At 40.0% G+C, this 17036-nt stretch overlaps 1 protein-coding gene across 1 annotated transcript in view; it reads left to right on the top strand.

The window, feature by feature from the left end:
* The first annotated feature begins 71 nt into the window (after window positions 1-71).
* The window catches only part of trabd2a (TraB domain containing 2A), a 58850-nt gene continuing 41885 nt past the window's right edge, over window positions 72-17036 (top strand). Inside the window, exons 1-2 of the mRNA XM_034896765.1 lie at window positions 72-751; window positions 2100-2660. Coding sequence (XP_034752656.1) covers window positions 647-751; window positions 2100-2660 — 666 coding nt within the window. The 5' untranslated portion in view covers window positions 72-646. The remainder of the gene's footprint in view (window positions 752-2099; window positions 2661-17036) is intronic.

Raw genomic sequence — 17036 nt, 5'->3', positions numbered from 1 at the left:
AGAGAGAGAGAGAGAGAGAGAGAGAGAGAGAGAGAGAGAGAGAGGAGAGAGAGAGTTGCCTATGCAGACAGTGAATACTGGGCAGACAGACAGAGCAGTGTGCAGAGAAGTTGGGGTTTTAAGGTGCAAGTCAGTGGTGCAGTTTGCTCATTTACACCAGTCTCATCATCACTAACTATCCTAAACAACGAGGAATCCACATTTAGACGCTTTGTTTGGCTCTAGGTGCGTTGACGCGTGCATCGACCTGTTGGTCCTATCTGGCTCGAAACTCTCAATTCTTTGGATAAACTCGCGCAAACTTTCTTTGCAAAACGCCGCCGCTAAGAAGGCAATGTAGAGAAAGAGGTGTGGGGAGAGCTGCCTCGCTGAGAGGGTGATGTGACCCTGCGTAAACTCCAATGACCAGCTCGCGCTCCCTCTCAAACACACGTGAAACAGCAGCAGCAGCGTGTCCGTGTCCAGGGCTGGAGCCAGCATGACTCTGTCCGGCGGTTTGTCGGATACTTGTCAGCTCATTTTACGCAACCACACGGAGCCGGAGATGTGGAAGTAGGCTTCTTCATCCATGCTTTCTGGGGAATAGTTGCTGCAACCCTTCGGGAAGTGAAAACAAGCTACCTTGCACACTGTGGAGAGAGTTACGATGCGGGGCACTTTGGGCGCATTCATTCAGTCCTGTGCGCTACTGCTGGTCCGAGCAGACCAGTGGAGGCTGAAGGACTCCGCCAACTGCGAGCTGAACAAGAAAGTAAGTCTCTATCATGCGAAAATAAATATGGAATTACACTGCTCAAGTGCTGCAGTAGGCTATGGTTATATCCACTGTAAGTTATTGTCTCCCGGAACTGCCACATTATATTTAATGTTGCATTATATTTAATGTGGCGGCTATAACGTGTCAGTAAAGGAGCCCTAAAGCAATCCATCCACCTCTTTTTGCTGTTTGACATAGGCTACTGTTAACCTTTTCTACATCAGGGACACAATATTTGGTCCAACTTCCTCATGTTTAGTTGAACTCTTGTCTAATTTGAGAACCTGGTTCTCACCTCGTATTTATGAAGTGTATTGTTCATGTGGAAACCAGCCTTGTCTTATGTATTGTATCGTAGCTAATGACTATTTTCATGATTGATTTATTATTTATATCATATTCTTTCAATGAATCTATTAACTCTAAAATAAGAAAAAATCTTTTCAAATGCCCATCACAAGTCCCAATAGCCCAATGTGTTGTCTTTACACAGTTTTCAAATAGATTAATAATCATATTATGGTAATTCATAATAATATAAACATTAATCAGTTATCAAAATTATTTATGATTTCTCTTCTGTCAGTGGACAAATAGACATTTGAGTCATCGTTCCAGCTAGTTGTGCGCATTGGCTTTTAGTAACATGCAGGTCTTTACACACTCTAAATGTGTGTATTTGGGGGGAATGGCATTCATTCAAGACTTGCTCTGTCCTTTTGTCCCTTTTATTGATCAGCTTTCATGCATTCAATCACGCTCTTTAAACTCACCCAGAGCATTTCAGGGAACAGGAAGCGGGAACTTTCTTAGCTTAGCTTAACATTCTTGGCTCACAGTCTGACAATCACTGACATGTGTATTGTTTGTTTGGCACTTGGGTCTTAAGTGGCCTGTTAATAAGTCATTATCAGTCTGTTAGCAGTCTGTCTAATAAACAGCCTCTCACACACAAAGTGGTGGCTTGGTGTCAGACAGGCATAAAGCAAGTCTGTCTGTTTCCTGATTTCTTTCTGTCCTATGTGGGGATGTCGTCATGTTCTGACTTACTCACTTATTTACGGGTAAAAATGTTATCAAATTAAGCAACAACAATTTTGAAAATCAACATGGCAAACATTTACCGGTTCCAGCTTATCAAATGTAAGGATTTCCTGATTTTCAGTGTTTTACATCACCGTAAATGGAAAGACTTTGGTTCACAAAATAACAAGCAATTTGAAGACAACTCCTTGGGCATTTTTAACTATTTTGACATTCACAAGGCCATTAATAGATCAATCAGAAATACAGAATACAGAAAGTAATGTTTTTTTGCTTCTTCTTATCCCCCCCCCCCCAGCAAACTGACTTAAACTCCTTCCTGTGGACGATCAAACGGGATCCTCCTTCATATTTCTATGGTACAATCCACGTTCCCTACACACGCGTTTGGGACTTCATCCCCGAAAACTCCAAGCAGGCCTTCCAGGAGAGCAACATTGTCTACTTTGAGCTGGACCTGACGGACCCTTACACAATCTCAGCCCTGACCAGCTGCCAGCTGCTCCCTCAGGGCGAGAACCTGCAGGATGTCCTGCCCAGAGACATCTATCGGAGACTTAAAAGACACCTTGAGTATGTAAAACTCATGATGCCTTCATGGATGACCCCAGATCAGAGAGGGAAGGGACTCTATGCGGACTACCTCTTTAACGCCATTGCTGGGAACTGGGAGAGGAAGCGTCCCGTGTGGGTGATGCTGATGGTGAATTCGTTAACCGAGGCAGATATTAAGACACGAGGGGTGCCCGTGTTGGACTTGTACCTGGCTCAGGAAGCCGAGAGGATGAGGAAGAGGACAGGGGCTGTCGAGAAGGTGGAGGAGCAGTGCCATCCACTCAACGGGCTTAACTTCTCCCAGGTGAGTTCCGGTCTGTTTTACATTTGCACCCTGTCAGCAGTGTTTGGAATTGTCTCTGTGTTTCTGTGTGACTAAACAAGATAGTGGGATTGCCATAAAAAACAGAAATGCATGTCAGCATTGGTATTGGACCAATTTGGTAAACAGAATGGGTGAAGGGGGAGGAAAAGTTAGATTTATGCAACCCTACGGTGTTACGGGTGTCTAACGGTGGTTGCTTTGTGACGCAGCTCGTGAGTTTACCCTTCACACTTTTTAGGTTGTTACAATAAACTCAATGTCACATCTACTCTGCTGAAGGGGCTTCACATCTCCTAAAATACACCAGCACTAAGATGTGTAATGCAAATGACAGATGAAAAGACCAGATGTATAGATTCAAAGTCAATTTTTTTTTTTGAAATAACAGAGGCCTCTAGTTTAGTCTTTTGCTCTCTTTCCCATAGCTTAGTTGTGCAGAGAAAGGTGTGGTGTTAATAATCAGCTGTACAAACATTCAGCCGTGCTCCGCCACGTTCTTTGTTATTAAAGAAAAATGGATCCTAATGACTCGAGTCTGAAATTGCCAAAAAAAAAGAAACCTTGTTCCCAAAGCACACTTAAGTCCCCTTGTCTGCCTGTCAGTCTGTGCCCCTCTGTGACCCTTTCACTATTACAAACAGCTCTCAAAAGCAGCAGTCACTATGAAATCATGTTGTGTATTATTGAGGAATTTCTGCTAATGCTGGTCAGGAGCTAAGGGGATTACACTTGACCATTTACCCTAACACCCATAAGTTTAAAGTGTTGTTATTTTAAAGCAGCTAGGTCTTGTCAGCCCTTCAGACTATAAGTCTCTTCCCCAACCACCCAGCAGCATTTTTATTAGCAGTCTCTTAAATCCTGGATGAATTATGTGTACGGCTTGATAAACACATTGAGTTCAAGTCGCAAGGAGGGAAGATTTTATTCTCTGACTGAGAAGAGATGATTAAATTTAGCTTAACAATTCTGTTTGGGAAGCACTTTCACACAATAAACATTTAAGTCATTATTTCACACTATTTCACCCTTTTGTGTTATGTTAGTTGGTTTGGTTGATATTTTTCTGTAGTTGTGCAAATAACTTTTTCAAAAGAAAAGACTTTGTCAGACTTTGATTTTTGAGACTAGGGTTTGCATCACGTCCCCGTCGTTGGTTTCTTTGAGAGACGGTTTATGCTTGACACAAAGATTAGCAGGAATCCAGCCATAGATACCTATGCCATGAGTTTAGATTTGTAATTCAGCGTCAGATTCCAGTTCATATCACGTTTTTTTTGTCAACATTATTTTTAGGCCTTTATTTCCACAGGATAGATGAAGACATGAAAGAGGAGAAAAAGGAGGAATGTCATGCAGCCAAGGGCAACAGGTCAGAGTTGAATCCACAGCCGCTGCGTTGCGGAGTACACCTCTATATATGTGCGCCCGCTCTACCAAGTGAGCAATCCCGGCCACAGAATCAGAAACATTTTTGAGGACGCGTACATCAGCTGTGGCGTACCGACAGAGCCGCCACAGTTAGAGTGTGACCACTAACCTAAAGGAGGTAGCAGACCATCATGAATCATTCTCCTAATGTTCAAATTGGCTCTATCGGAACTTGGAAGACATTAACAAACTATTTAGCCATTTAAACATGGGGACTATCTGTTGTGGATATCACAGAAATAAAATGGCTGGCTAAAATTGGGTTTGTCAACGGGGCTGTTAAGAAAGAAAACCTCCCATCATCACGGCTTTCATTAATTAGGTCCACAAAGCCTCCAGAGGGCTCAACAATCAATTCTAGTGTCCCAGAAACAACCCGGACACTGCACCAGGACAGCCCACTGCTTGGCACTCCATAATTTCCACACTCGGTTTCAATCTGATCAACAGCAGCTTGATGAACGCCTTAAACGGGCTGGCTTGTAAAAACCCGCTTGTTATTTTACTAAACATTTTCTTTCACAGTTTTTACAGTGTAGTTGAAAAGAGCGGTTCAATTTAAAGCCTTTTTGCTCAACTCAAGTGTAAGATGTCCAGATATAGTGTGATGAGTGAGATACAATCTTGGCAAAACAATACTGCCGCCTCGGACGCCATTCTTGACTGAAAATACTGTTTAATGAGGCTAAAGCTAGTGAACCACATTTATGGTCTGTAATAGTCTCTGCAATGTTTTCACTGGCCATTGACATCTGGCATTAAACCTACTTTAGAGGAAAGGCAAATTGAAAATAAAATGTTCATGTATTGAGGAAGAGAATTCCACTCCTCCTGCCTTTGTTAAAACCTGTGCACAGCTGATTAGATGAACCCATCCCTCGTAGGGCTGCCGCTGGTCTTTGTTTCCGATACCCACAGTGGAGAATCCTCGTGATGGCTGTTCTGGAGTCATAGAAATCTAATTCTGAAGAAGTTTGGGGTGAGAATAGGCTTCATATTACCTTTGCAACAAAGTTTGAAAAGTTGTTGGTGAGGTTTGGGAGCTTTAATGAGGTGGTGAATCCCACAGGACATTTTTAATTTCACTGAGGCACTGGAGAAATTGGTCAGCAGTGAACAGTCTTTAGCTAATGAGATACAGGCTCTCATCCAACCTTGTTTTCTGTTTTCTTAACATCGTGACGCGCTGCTTTGATTACAGCTGCAAAGCAAACACACACACTGTGATGACCAGTCACCTGCTGAGCTGAATCAGACACATCCTGATGCATTGCATCTTATCAATGTGGCGGTTCGACAGTTACATTTAATATGTGGCCTTTGGCGTAAGATGTGTGGATATAACTTATGTTTTCTTTAAAGCAAAATACACCTATTATGTTTCATAAATATGCAATATTTCCTCGTTGGAAGAGTTTTGAGTTTAAAAATCCTTTTTTCAAAATGATCATTGTGTTCACCTTCACAGTAAATCTTCAAATGCAGTTAAAGGTCCCATGACATGGTGATCTTTGGATGCTTTTACATATAACTTAGTGGTCCCCTAATACCATATCTGAAGTCTCATTCCAAAAATTCAGCCTTGGTGCAGAATTACCGCCACTAGAGCCAGTCCCACAATGAGCTTTCCTTAGTATGTGCCATTTCTGAGTCTATAGCTTTTGAGGAGGAGAGGGGGGGCTTGACTAACTACCACTTTGCATTTTTGAAATCCATTGATGTCTTTCCCTCATGGGTGGGCCAAATTCTCTGGATGAGCAAAGCAGAGAAAGGGGAGGTAACCTTGCCTCTTATGACCTCATAAGGGGAGGATTCAGGCCCATCAGAGCTTTTAATATGTCTGGGGGGGGGGATGCATATTAATGTTTAAAAACCTCATAAAGTCAAACTTTCATGCCATGGGAAGTATAAAGAAATATGTTGGTACTTAAGTCCTGGCTTTATGCAGCTGTGTCAAAGTGCTTAACGTTTTATACTTATAGGCTATAAGATGCAGCCTCATGCATATAAAAAATAAGGTGCTTTTTATCTCATACAACAAGTGACGTGTCCATTTTTGCCTGCCACTATAAATCAAGCCCATTAAGCTCACTATTTTCAAACCACAATGGATTATACTTTCTATACTGGGATCCCTAATCTGGCTAAGCATGACTGCTCTTATTCTTGCATGGTGCCCCTTGTCTTTTGAAGAGCAGGCTCAGCCTTGCCCATTACACTAAGTGAGCTTGTTGAGGACAACAATGGCCGTATGAAGGCCGGCATTCTCTGACACTGTTGTTGGAAACCCGCGGGACATTCCACACCTCAGTGGAGCAGACCTGCTAATGAAAGTGTTGTTTCTTTCCTCCCATCACTGGGAGTAATGGTGCATGGAGAGGTGATGAATGCAGGTCTCAGTGTACGTCTATGAGAACAGGGAAGGGGAATGTTTGAAGCCCATTTGGTTCATTCATGACGAGGAGGGACTGGAACAGGGAGAGTTGAGATGCAGACTGAGATCAGTAGTGGAGCCATTAAGGGAGGAAGGCGTGACTCCGTCTCCATTAAAGGTATCATGACGTTACCTCTGTTTGACAACCTCGCAACTTTAGATGTGGTTTTTTCTTTTCCCTTGAACTGAAGGCTCAAGGGCTCTGGATCTGCTGGGCTTCACTAGGCAAGGTCTGATGTAATCCAAACAAAAAGAAGTGAAAGCCCCCATAACATTTCACCCAATTATATTATTGTCCTGGCTGTCTGTAATTTAGCCTTTTTTTCATACCTAATTTAAGAAAGAATGCTCCTCTTTAAATGTGGCTGTAACAATTCCCCTTGTTCCTGTTTCAGTTCACATATCTTAACATAACATCTTTCGATATTTGGGGTTAGAGTTTGTAACAGATCATCTTGACCCTGTGGTCAACAAATATCTCTGATCACAGGGAGTGAAGTTTGTTCTCAATTACAGCAGCATGGCAGTGCTCTCTTGGTTAGCGGTTTAAAACTTTAACATTGAATAAATCAAAGTACAGTTTGTTATTGACTATGCAGATTTGTGGGAAAATGACTAGTACCATGAATCAGATCGTCATGTTTGAACAGACCAAAACTTATTGGACAGGATAGACGGCTGTCACAAAGTGTGAGCATCTCAAAACTCCCACACCATGCACTGTCCGGCTCGTAACAACTGCTAACTGTCTTGGTTTTGTAAATGCTATGAAGAGTGAAGTTCCACATCCTGGACATTACAATGGCAGTCCTTATTTTTCAGCCCTGCATGGGCAGCTCTTTTGGGCAACCTGCCACTGATTTCCAGAATTAGTTCACAGACGAAAATATGTCTTAGTTCCCCCTTGTTAATGAGATTAGACAGCAAAATGAGAATCAAGATGACAATGATGATGAGAAAGGGTGACTTTGGGAATCCTGCAACTCATTTTGATTCAGATTAGTGGTGTCCTAGTTAATTTTGGGCACATTATTTCTTTAGGCTCGTATTCCACAGAAATGCATTCAGAAAATACTTCGCTTGGGTCATGCAAAGATAAGTAAATAATTAAATTGCCCTTTTTGAACAAAACTACATGGTAACTGTAGATAACTCCAGCGTGTTCATTGTTGCTGCACTGTGTTCCTGTGGTTGAGTTCCATTTTGTTGTTCTTCTAGTCAACATAACTTTATGAACAACATACAAAAAAGTATTCTTGACATTTGTGAATCGATATGAGAATCACAGAGTGTAAAAATCACAATTCATATGTACATTTTATTAATCCCATTTCTTGCATGTGTGCATGTGTATACGCATGTTTGGCACTGTTTTTTGATTGATGGACTTCCCATAGTCACTATACTTGGACAAAATGTAGTCCCACACATAACCCCCTGGAAAGCCACATATTGTCGTTTTTACACTTTAGTTTTTGCACATATTAATATTATTTTATATAATATTAATCTAACAATATGCACAACAATAAGCTTGATCGGACAATTTGAAAAACCAAAATGTTAATATCCAAGAGTATATGAAACCCAAATTAACAGAAAAATGGTTACAAAAATCACCAGGAGAGTCTGGTAGTCTGACTCTTATATTCAACTTCATGTTCTGCTTGTTTAACGGTTGTTTGGTAATTTGCTCCTAAACACAGCGTTTTGGTGCTGGGGATTATTCTTTGGGTCTGGCTAAAACTTCTTTGGAGGGTGCCAAAAAATTCCACTATATTCAGGAAAAACCAAAAAAAGTAACAATCTTCTCATCTCATTTTTGGATGAAAGCAAATGTGTGTATTTGTGTGTGTAAGGGGAAGAGAGAAAACATATGCTTGAATGATGACAGTATTACACAGCAATACTCTGGCAGCGAATCAGATTAAATCTCATTTGTCCCACTGGAAAGAACCAATTAATTAAGTGGTCACCAGGGCAGAATGGCCGGCAGTGATGAAATGTATACATGTGCTCATATGGGTAGACACAGCCAAAAAATGACAAGAACAGCAATAAATCTTAACCTGTGCTCAAACGTATTAAGGTACTTCAAGTAGGACTTTCATGCTGTGCCAGATGATTTTCTTGGCTTAAAGAATATTCATTTGTTATTGAAACAAATGATTAATCACACGCACGTGTTTTAGTAAACCGATGAAAGATTTTCTAAGTTCAAGTCATCATATTATATATATTAACAGGAAACCAGAAAAAGTAGATGTTTGAGCCGTGAGTTAGATTAAAGTCAAATATGTTAACATAAACTTGAAAAGTCTTCCTCTAAGATAAATACACATGATAAAATGCTCACGCGCACATGTATTTCTCCTCGTAAGCGATTTGTTTCTCAAATTGGTTATTATTTCTTTGTCCTCAAATAGTTTGCAACCTTTAATCTGACCTCACTCTACTTTGTTCAAAGGGAGTAAACTTTCCATGTTCATTTGCAGTGCGCTGTGTGTTTGCCTGGTTTAGCTGTTCATGTAATTATCTATATCCGTTTATTATCGTTTGTGTCTGTGTTTGCATGAATGTTTGTGTGCAGTGTGCACATGTGCACTTCTGTGCATGTTTGCAAGAGTTTGTGTTCGTGTGTAAATGAGCGTTTGTATGTATGCATTTATAAAGTTCTATGGTTGAATTTTCCAACATGTCCTCACAGCTTCCTTCCAGTCCCTGGTTTCATGTGGCACTGAGGTGCTTGATTTCTTCCCCACTGTTGACCAAACAGTCACATATTAGATGTCTGACATTCCCTTGACATTATCTGTCCATCTGTCTGGATACATGACACCAAGACAAAGATGCTGAGCTCCTTTTACTTCCAAAAAACGTTTTTTGATATACATAGACCGAAATTGAAGAGTAAGGTCTGTCAACAAGTTATCATGAAGAGAAGTGACTGAACGAGGTCATCGGTGGGATTTTCTTACTGTATGGACTATTGATAGACATTGATGCCAGTGAGATTGTTTTATTGTAGGATTTGAACCAGCCTTGCTTCTTTTTTTTTTTAGGGGTATGTCCGTTTCCACTAAACACTTTTTGTATGATCGTTAGTAAATCCCCCCTCTTTGCTTCTGTCATATCAAGGTTAAATAATTTCACCAATTTGATTTTCCATTCCTGTGCTAGATCCACCCATTTGCAACTTTTTTTTTTTCAAGTGCATTTGATTGAAAGTGGATCGGATGCAGCTGGATGGTGCCTACTGCGTGCCAAGAAAAAGAGCTTAGATCCTTGAAAGTATATACAGTAACACACTCCAGTGGAGGGGAGTCTAACTTCTGGAGACTGCTGCAGGCTTTTCCTGGTTGTGTAATGCAGGCTTCTGCAGCTCAAATGGGGATTTAATAGCTTGTCTCTCTGACTTAACATCGGGTCATGAAATCTTGTGCAGGCTGAGGAGCCTCGTGGCCCGGTCATTGCTCTGCACCCATGCTAATGTTCAATACTGTAAAATAATCTAATGCTTATTACCACGTTGAATCTGCACCTATTAATCATCGTAGAAACCTGCATATTGAGGCCGGTAGAGCCACCTGGCAGTAAATGATGTACCTTACTGGTAATGGTTTAGTTGGCCAAATGGATCCAAGAAAACATTCAAGTTAATTAATTAATGATTCAATGACTTGAGCTACTCCAAAGATTAATGTATAATAACTCAAATGAAACAAGCGGAGATAACTCTGCACGTAATTGCAGACAAAATAACAAATATCTCTATCACTGATTTGTTTTAGGAGGCAGTTTTCCACTCACTGTTCCAACATCTGATTGTGAAACCTCGCAGAGGGCGGCCAATAGAGACACACATTTGGGATTCTCCTATTTTGCAGTGTGCCTCCTCCTTAATTTAAGTAATAAAAGCTCAGCATCTACAATTGTACTTAACACTCACTAACAGCGGCCTTCCCATATTTAAAGCTAATGTAAGTTATACGTAACAGCAATTAGAGTCAATACAATGCTAATTTCAATTTGTGTGGTGCCTATCATTCCTTCTATTGTTGTGTTAAATTAAGAGTTTTGCAGGCCTGAATGTGGCCAGGACCCTGGGGTCATTGTTTACTAAGCTATAACCAACAAGCACTGAATTAGCATGTGACTGACAATAATATAGGAATGCCGTACAGGCTCTTTTTGGGGGAAAAAGTAATTATATGAATTCCTGTGTATTAAAAAAAAAAGTAAATTTGCAGAACTACTGTAACATTGTTACACTGTAAGCTTCAGTATCAACATACAGTTGTGAAAAACGTTGAGGTTAGTATATCTCCCGTTACATCAAAACACTGCAGGTTTCAGTTAATCCTTGATTGAAAACACGTATACAACACCTTGTATGAGGTTTTAGTTGTTTTAACATGTCCCAGAGCGCACAACTTACAATGACTTACCGTTACCTACATTTTTCCCTTAATGATAAAATAGAGATATGTTTGCAGGCTGAAATAGGGCTGCACGATGTGAAGAAAATCTCTAATTGCAATTATTTTGACTGATATTGCAATTGTGATATGATTCACGATATTGGAGGGAATGATAATTTTTGTATCATTATTCTAATTTTCATTGAAAATTATTAACATTGAAATAAATTAAAGTGATTATAGTGCGATTTTTGCAAATCTGTACCAAACAAAGATTTTTCTCTGCACATCTCTTCAGCACCACAATACTTAATTCAGAATGGTTTGACATATATATTGCCATTACCAAATAGTGTGCCCCCCTGTGATTTGGATATTGCAATTTCAATACAATTGCAATTAAGTGTGCAGCCCTAGGCTGAAACATTAATTCATCTCTTTCACTTGGACTTTTCATTGTCACTTGTTGAATTAAAATTGTTAAATACAATAAGCATTTACTTGACTAATAGCTGTCATTTGTTTTAAAATATAAAGCATTTACTATTGACTCTTACTTTTGGGACATTTAATTCTCTGTTAAGAAGATACTGTATCAGTTGCAGTAATTTGTCAATTTAACTCCAATTTCCATGCTACCAGATTGTGTGAAATAAAGCTACATCCACACGTACGTACAGTATATGGATTATAACTATGGAAATGATAGGATGTAGCCTAAGTGTTCAATATGATACTTCTATTTTTCTGTAAGAATGGATTTGGCTGTAATGTTTGTGCTTCAGGATTGGTTACATTGCATTAAACAATGTTAAGGTGTTGCATATGTGTGAGAAGAAAGCCGGTGGCTATATGCCAACAGATAAAAGGTGGTCCCCGGAAATGATAGCTATCTGATATGATGGGAATAATTTTCTTCTTTACATTCCTATACATCAGTCATGCAAATCTATATGCCTCTTGCCATTGCCTAGTGTTAAAAGAGTCCGACGCCTTGCGATACTGTCATCTCAGCTGAGGTTCAGTGACCAATGAGCAAACATCCTTTAGTCCGCCTACACTCACTTACTTACTTGCATATAGGCAACTTTAAGTTCCATAAATGAAAACTGCACATCTGAACTAACAGTTTAAAAAAATATATATATATTCTAAATTGTGTCAAACTGAAGTCAAAATTAAATAGGAAACATTTATTGTTGTAATGTATTGGATTTTTAGTTTTTGAGAATCAGTGTCATACAGTTTCCCAGTGAGGAGCACAACTACAATTAATTTAATTAAAATGCATATAAATAAAAGATAAATATGTTTTTTGAAAGATAGGGTGTTAGTTTTCAAATGAGCATTAACCTTTCACGGTGTTATGAGTCTTATTAGTCTTATAAATTACTACTGGTATACGGTTTCTCTGTACTGGCCAGGTTTGTGGCTGGTCTGCAGTAAATCAACACTGTAGAAAAGAGCCAAACCTGGCTGGACTTCAGCCGAGCAATACGAGGCCAAAGTTGTCCACAAGCTCCAACACAGGATTAATAGTTTGTGCTTCCTCGCAGAGTGTCACCTGGATCTTGTGGAAAGGTTTAGTGCAGCAGCCACTTTGTCACCTGGATCTTGTGGAGAGGTTTAGTGCAGCAGCCACTTTGTGACTTGGTTTGCTATTTGACTGTAAAAGGAAAGAGGATTCTTTGCTTTTGCTGTGAGCTAACTTGACTTTTGCATAGAAATGTTGAAACCTGTGAGTCTTTAGCTGGTTAGTTAACAAAAATATACATAGAGTTTACTCAAGAAGGCTTTTACTAACTAAAGCTAAAACTAAGTGATATAAATGAAAATCATATTAATGTTAAAGAGGAACTATGCAGTTTTTTTAGCTTAATTTACCATAACTGAAATGCTTTGGAGTCATTGTAATGGTTATATGACTTTTTACGAGTTGAATTGTGGTCACCTCACTTCCCTCTAGCGCCTGTGAGCGGAAAAAACACCCTTGCAACTTTCAGCCAGCGAGCCGCCGGCCTTAGCATCACGAAGGATGGCGTGACATCACACATACAGCCATTCAGGAACTAGTTAACAAGGTAGCGATGGAGTTTGCCTGAGCCGGCAACAAAGAAGCAGAAAGCTAGGAAAGCATTGTCAGAGGAACGGATAAAGAGGAAGCGGCAGACTGACCGAGGAAAGACCAAAGAAATGGCCAAAACTGCATATTGCCCCTTTAAATTGAGTAATAAAGGGTGATTACACATGAATATAATGATGCTGATACAACATTTTTTAAGCCTATAAAAAGTTGAACCACATGGTTTCTGAGCTAACCTGCCCATAAATCCACTTATGTCTTTCTGGCTTCCATCCACGTTTTAGGTGGTTCTAGTGGAATTTCACAGGTGAGCACGACATAAGAGGGTTTTGTGAGACTTTGTTGTTCTCCACAGATGTTTTGACCAGATTTAAATTCAGACAACCAAATATCTTGAGACTGTCATGGGTGTTTACACGAACCTGGAGGGGAATGCAGTTTCTTTCACTGTTTCTTACACTGCAAAGTTGCTCTCTGAGATTATGAGACGTCTGCAACTCTCCAAGTTAGCATTACTATCTTAATAATTACAGACAGCTTGAGTCATCAGTAGTTGCTTGTAAGATATATGACTGGAAAACAGTTTCTACCAATTGGCTAGAAAGTTTAATGTAATGCATTGCATTAACAGTTGGACAAAAAAAAAAGTCAATAGAATCGCTACGATAAGGTGTTTCACTTGTGGAGCTGAAATTATTCAGCACTATTGTTCTGCCGTTGATTGACAAAGAGAAAGCCATCTTGACAGTGCTGGCCGGGTCGGAGAGCTGGAGAGGCTAGAGATAGAAGAAGCTATCATAGCTTATTAGCATTGTTGCACCATTCGCTTTTATTTAACGTCCTTTGTTGGACTAAAACTGTTCCACAAAAGCAGATGAGTTTGCTTGGTGACAGTCAGCAATAAATCCACTTGCAACAGAGTATAACAGTACACACTGTTTCCGTCCAGCGTGTTAAGAATGGTTTAGAACAGTGTTGCCTGCTCTAACAGCCAGTTGTTGAATTTTTTCAGTGGAACACATTTCATCTTGATTCATAGTTGTTGCTTCATGGATGACTGACAGATATAGGTCCGAACACAACTGGAAATGTGATGGTCTGCTGCTTTCACTTTTTTTGCCCCCGTAAAGGAGAGAAAGGAAGAGATATTGTATAAACCCGTGGTGTGTGGTTGAGTTTTTATCTCTGAAGTTTCCTATGAAGCAAGCAGCAGATAATGTTTCTGACTCCTAATGGAGACACTGCTATTTCTCTTTTTTTCTCGTACACTTTCCTCCTCCCCAATACTGTAGTATACACACCTGACACAAACACACACACACACACACACACACACACACACACACACTTTAAGCATTCACATTCAAGTGTCCACACACGTCAGACCAGCACATACATAAACATGTGTATCAGATTACTCCTACCACCCAGAGTTAGTTCCACGCTGTGGATGAAGTTTTCAGGGTTGTCTCTTCCCAAAGACTGTTTGTGTTTTGGGGGTTTGTCGGAGCGGTGGTAGCTGAGATCATAAAACCTGAGAGAGCTTAACAGCAACACCACTGTTTGGCCTCCCAGCTCATTTCACCACTCTGTTTCTCTCTCTGTGTGTCTGTCTTCATGTTTTGGTCCCTTTACAAAGGTTTTAACAACCTTGGTGTTATTTTCATAGCTTTTGACACCATTCTGGATATGCTACACTTTTTTAAAAACGTTCAGATAGCATGGCTTTTGTCTGTCCACCACTTTGTTACAGAAAGAAAAATCTCAACGTTAAGATAGATTGTCATAAAATTTGATACAGATATTCGTGGTCCCAAAGGGTAGAAATACACTGACTTTAGTGATCCCTGACACCAATAGTTCAAAAAAAATGTTTTCAGTGAAATGTCCAGAGACCTATGGGGTGGATTGCAATGAAATTTGGTACAGACATTCATGGTCTCCAAAGGATGAACACTAATGACTTACGTGATTATGTGACTTTAGCTCAAAGCCACTGCTACACCTCAGTGCAGCACTGCAGAGCTGCAAGTGTGAGACCTGAGTAGACTGTTAATCTTGTTATTTAACAGACAGAAGATCACTCAGTGATACCATAAAATGCATGGGACGTAAGTGATTTTTTTAAAGTTAAAGAAGTTCTAAACAAGTCCAGTGCCACTTGGGACATACTTAAACTAAAAATTTTCATAAATACAAATTTATTTGCAACATTATAGATATGACCAAAAATACAGAAAAGCAAAACAGGTCTCCTTTAAGAATACTTTGCAGCTGAATCCCACAATTGTAATGTAAAATCTGATGCAAACCACTCTCTGTCCCTGTATTTCTCAGTGTGTCTTTCTCTTCCCACAGCACTTCTTACACTGATCTAAAATTAGCAGAAATCTTTTTTTTTTTGTGTATCTTGTGTAGTTAGTTTAGCATTGACAGTTGTTATTTTGGTCATAACTTCACATGACAGCAGCACGTTTATGCGAGTACCATCCTTAGTGAATGCAAAGGATACACTTTTCTGAAAACTGAACTCTCAACACACAATGGTTTGGATGCTGTTCATATTTTGTTGGCTGTTTATAAGTCTGTGATTGTGAGGATGTGGGTCGTGGCAGATGTCTCCACAACAACTATCTCTCTCTTCTCTCTGTCTCGCTCTCTCTCTGTCTTTCCATCTTGCCACCTATACCTCTTAATCACTTTCTCTTGTTTTCCCTCTCCTTGCTCCCACTGTCTGTCTCTGAATATGGATTTTGCTTTCTGTTTATTCCTCTCAACCCTTTTGTCTCCTTTATTGATTAGTCTTTCACCACAATACACAGATGCATTTCTCAGATAGTTTGGATGTTTGGTCCCATTTCCCTTACATAGCCTCATTCAGAATGTGTGAGGTTTAGGATTTGTACTGGTGGTTAAAGGTCGAGTGTCTTACGCTTTGAGTCAGTGTTGTTGTTTAGAACAAGGGAACAGAGGCAAGCTGACAGAAAGTGTTTACATGCATGGCTGAGTGCTAGTATGTGTGCAAACCCGTTCAGTTGGGTTTGCCAGCGGTGCTTTGGTTCTGAGTCTGGGCCAGTGGTTTAAAGGGAATTACAGATATCGTAAATAGCGCTGTGTGGGTTTTTGATTCCTGCTGTCTCTCTATATGACTTCTGCACAGTCATAAAGTTGGAGATTGATTTCTGGCACTGCTAGGGTGACCAGATGAGAATGGGTGAAATGTGGGACTGGATGATTTATTATTTATATTTAGGAATTCAAATGTCTGCCATGTAAACCCAAACCTACAAAAAAAAATCTTGAAATCAAGCTTCATTCTGAAACAAATAAAACAAACACAAAGTGTTGGTCTGTACAGTTGTGCTGTTAGTTATATGCTAGACTACTATCACTAACATATACTGTGTGTAGTTGGCTGCTAGCATGCAGCCTGACGTCTGACTCCCACCCATGTGAAATATCAAACTCCTTCCTACATGCACTGCAAAACGCTTTGTCTGCATCAAAATTTGCGCCTAGCAGCTTACGTAAGGCCTACGTACGGTTGCAGCCGCCTCAGTGAACTGTTTTCAATGTTCTATGAGAGTACAACTACTCAAGAGTCTGCTCTTCAGACTTGAGACTGTCTCTAAGTTTTGGGACAGTTAGGCCAGAATTAGGGATTTAGGACAACGGCTTGGATTTCGGGGTTGTCCCGAATTTTTCGGGACATCTGGTCACCTTAGGCACTGCTGTCCTAACAACATGTACCCATCATCCTTTGCAGTAGGAGACTGGATGTCTTTAAGCCCAAAGGCAGTGTTTTGGAAAGGAGCTGTGTCAATTCAGATAAGTTGTAATCCTGTTAACTGAACACATTATTATTATGATGTTGTGACTCCTGTATTGAAACCAAACAACATATGGCATGGAATGTACTGTATATCTAACAAACAATATGTAACAAGCTCAGAAAAACAGCACTGTTTTCTGCCTCTTACCATTTT

Source organism: Etheostoma cragini, chromosome 16, assembly GCF_013103735.1.
Source record: "Etheostoma cragini isolate CJK2018 chromosome 16, CSU_Ecrag_1.0, whole genome shotgun sequence".
NCBI lineage: Eukaryota > Metazoa > Chordata > Actinopteri > Perciformes > Percidae > Etheostoma > Etheostoma cragini.
Note: the sequence above shows the minus strand (reverse complement) of the source record. Positions and strands in the feature narration are given on the sequence as shown.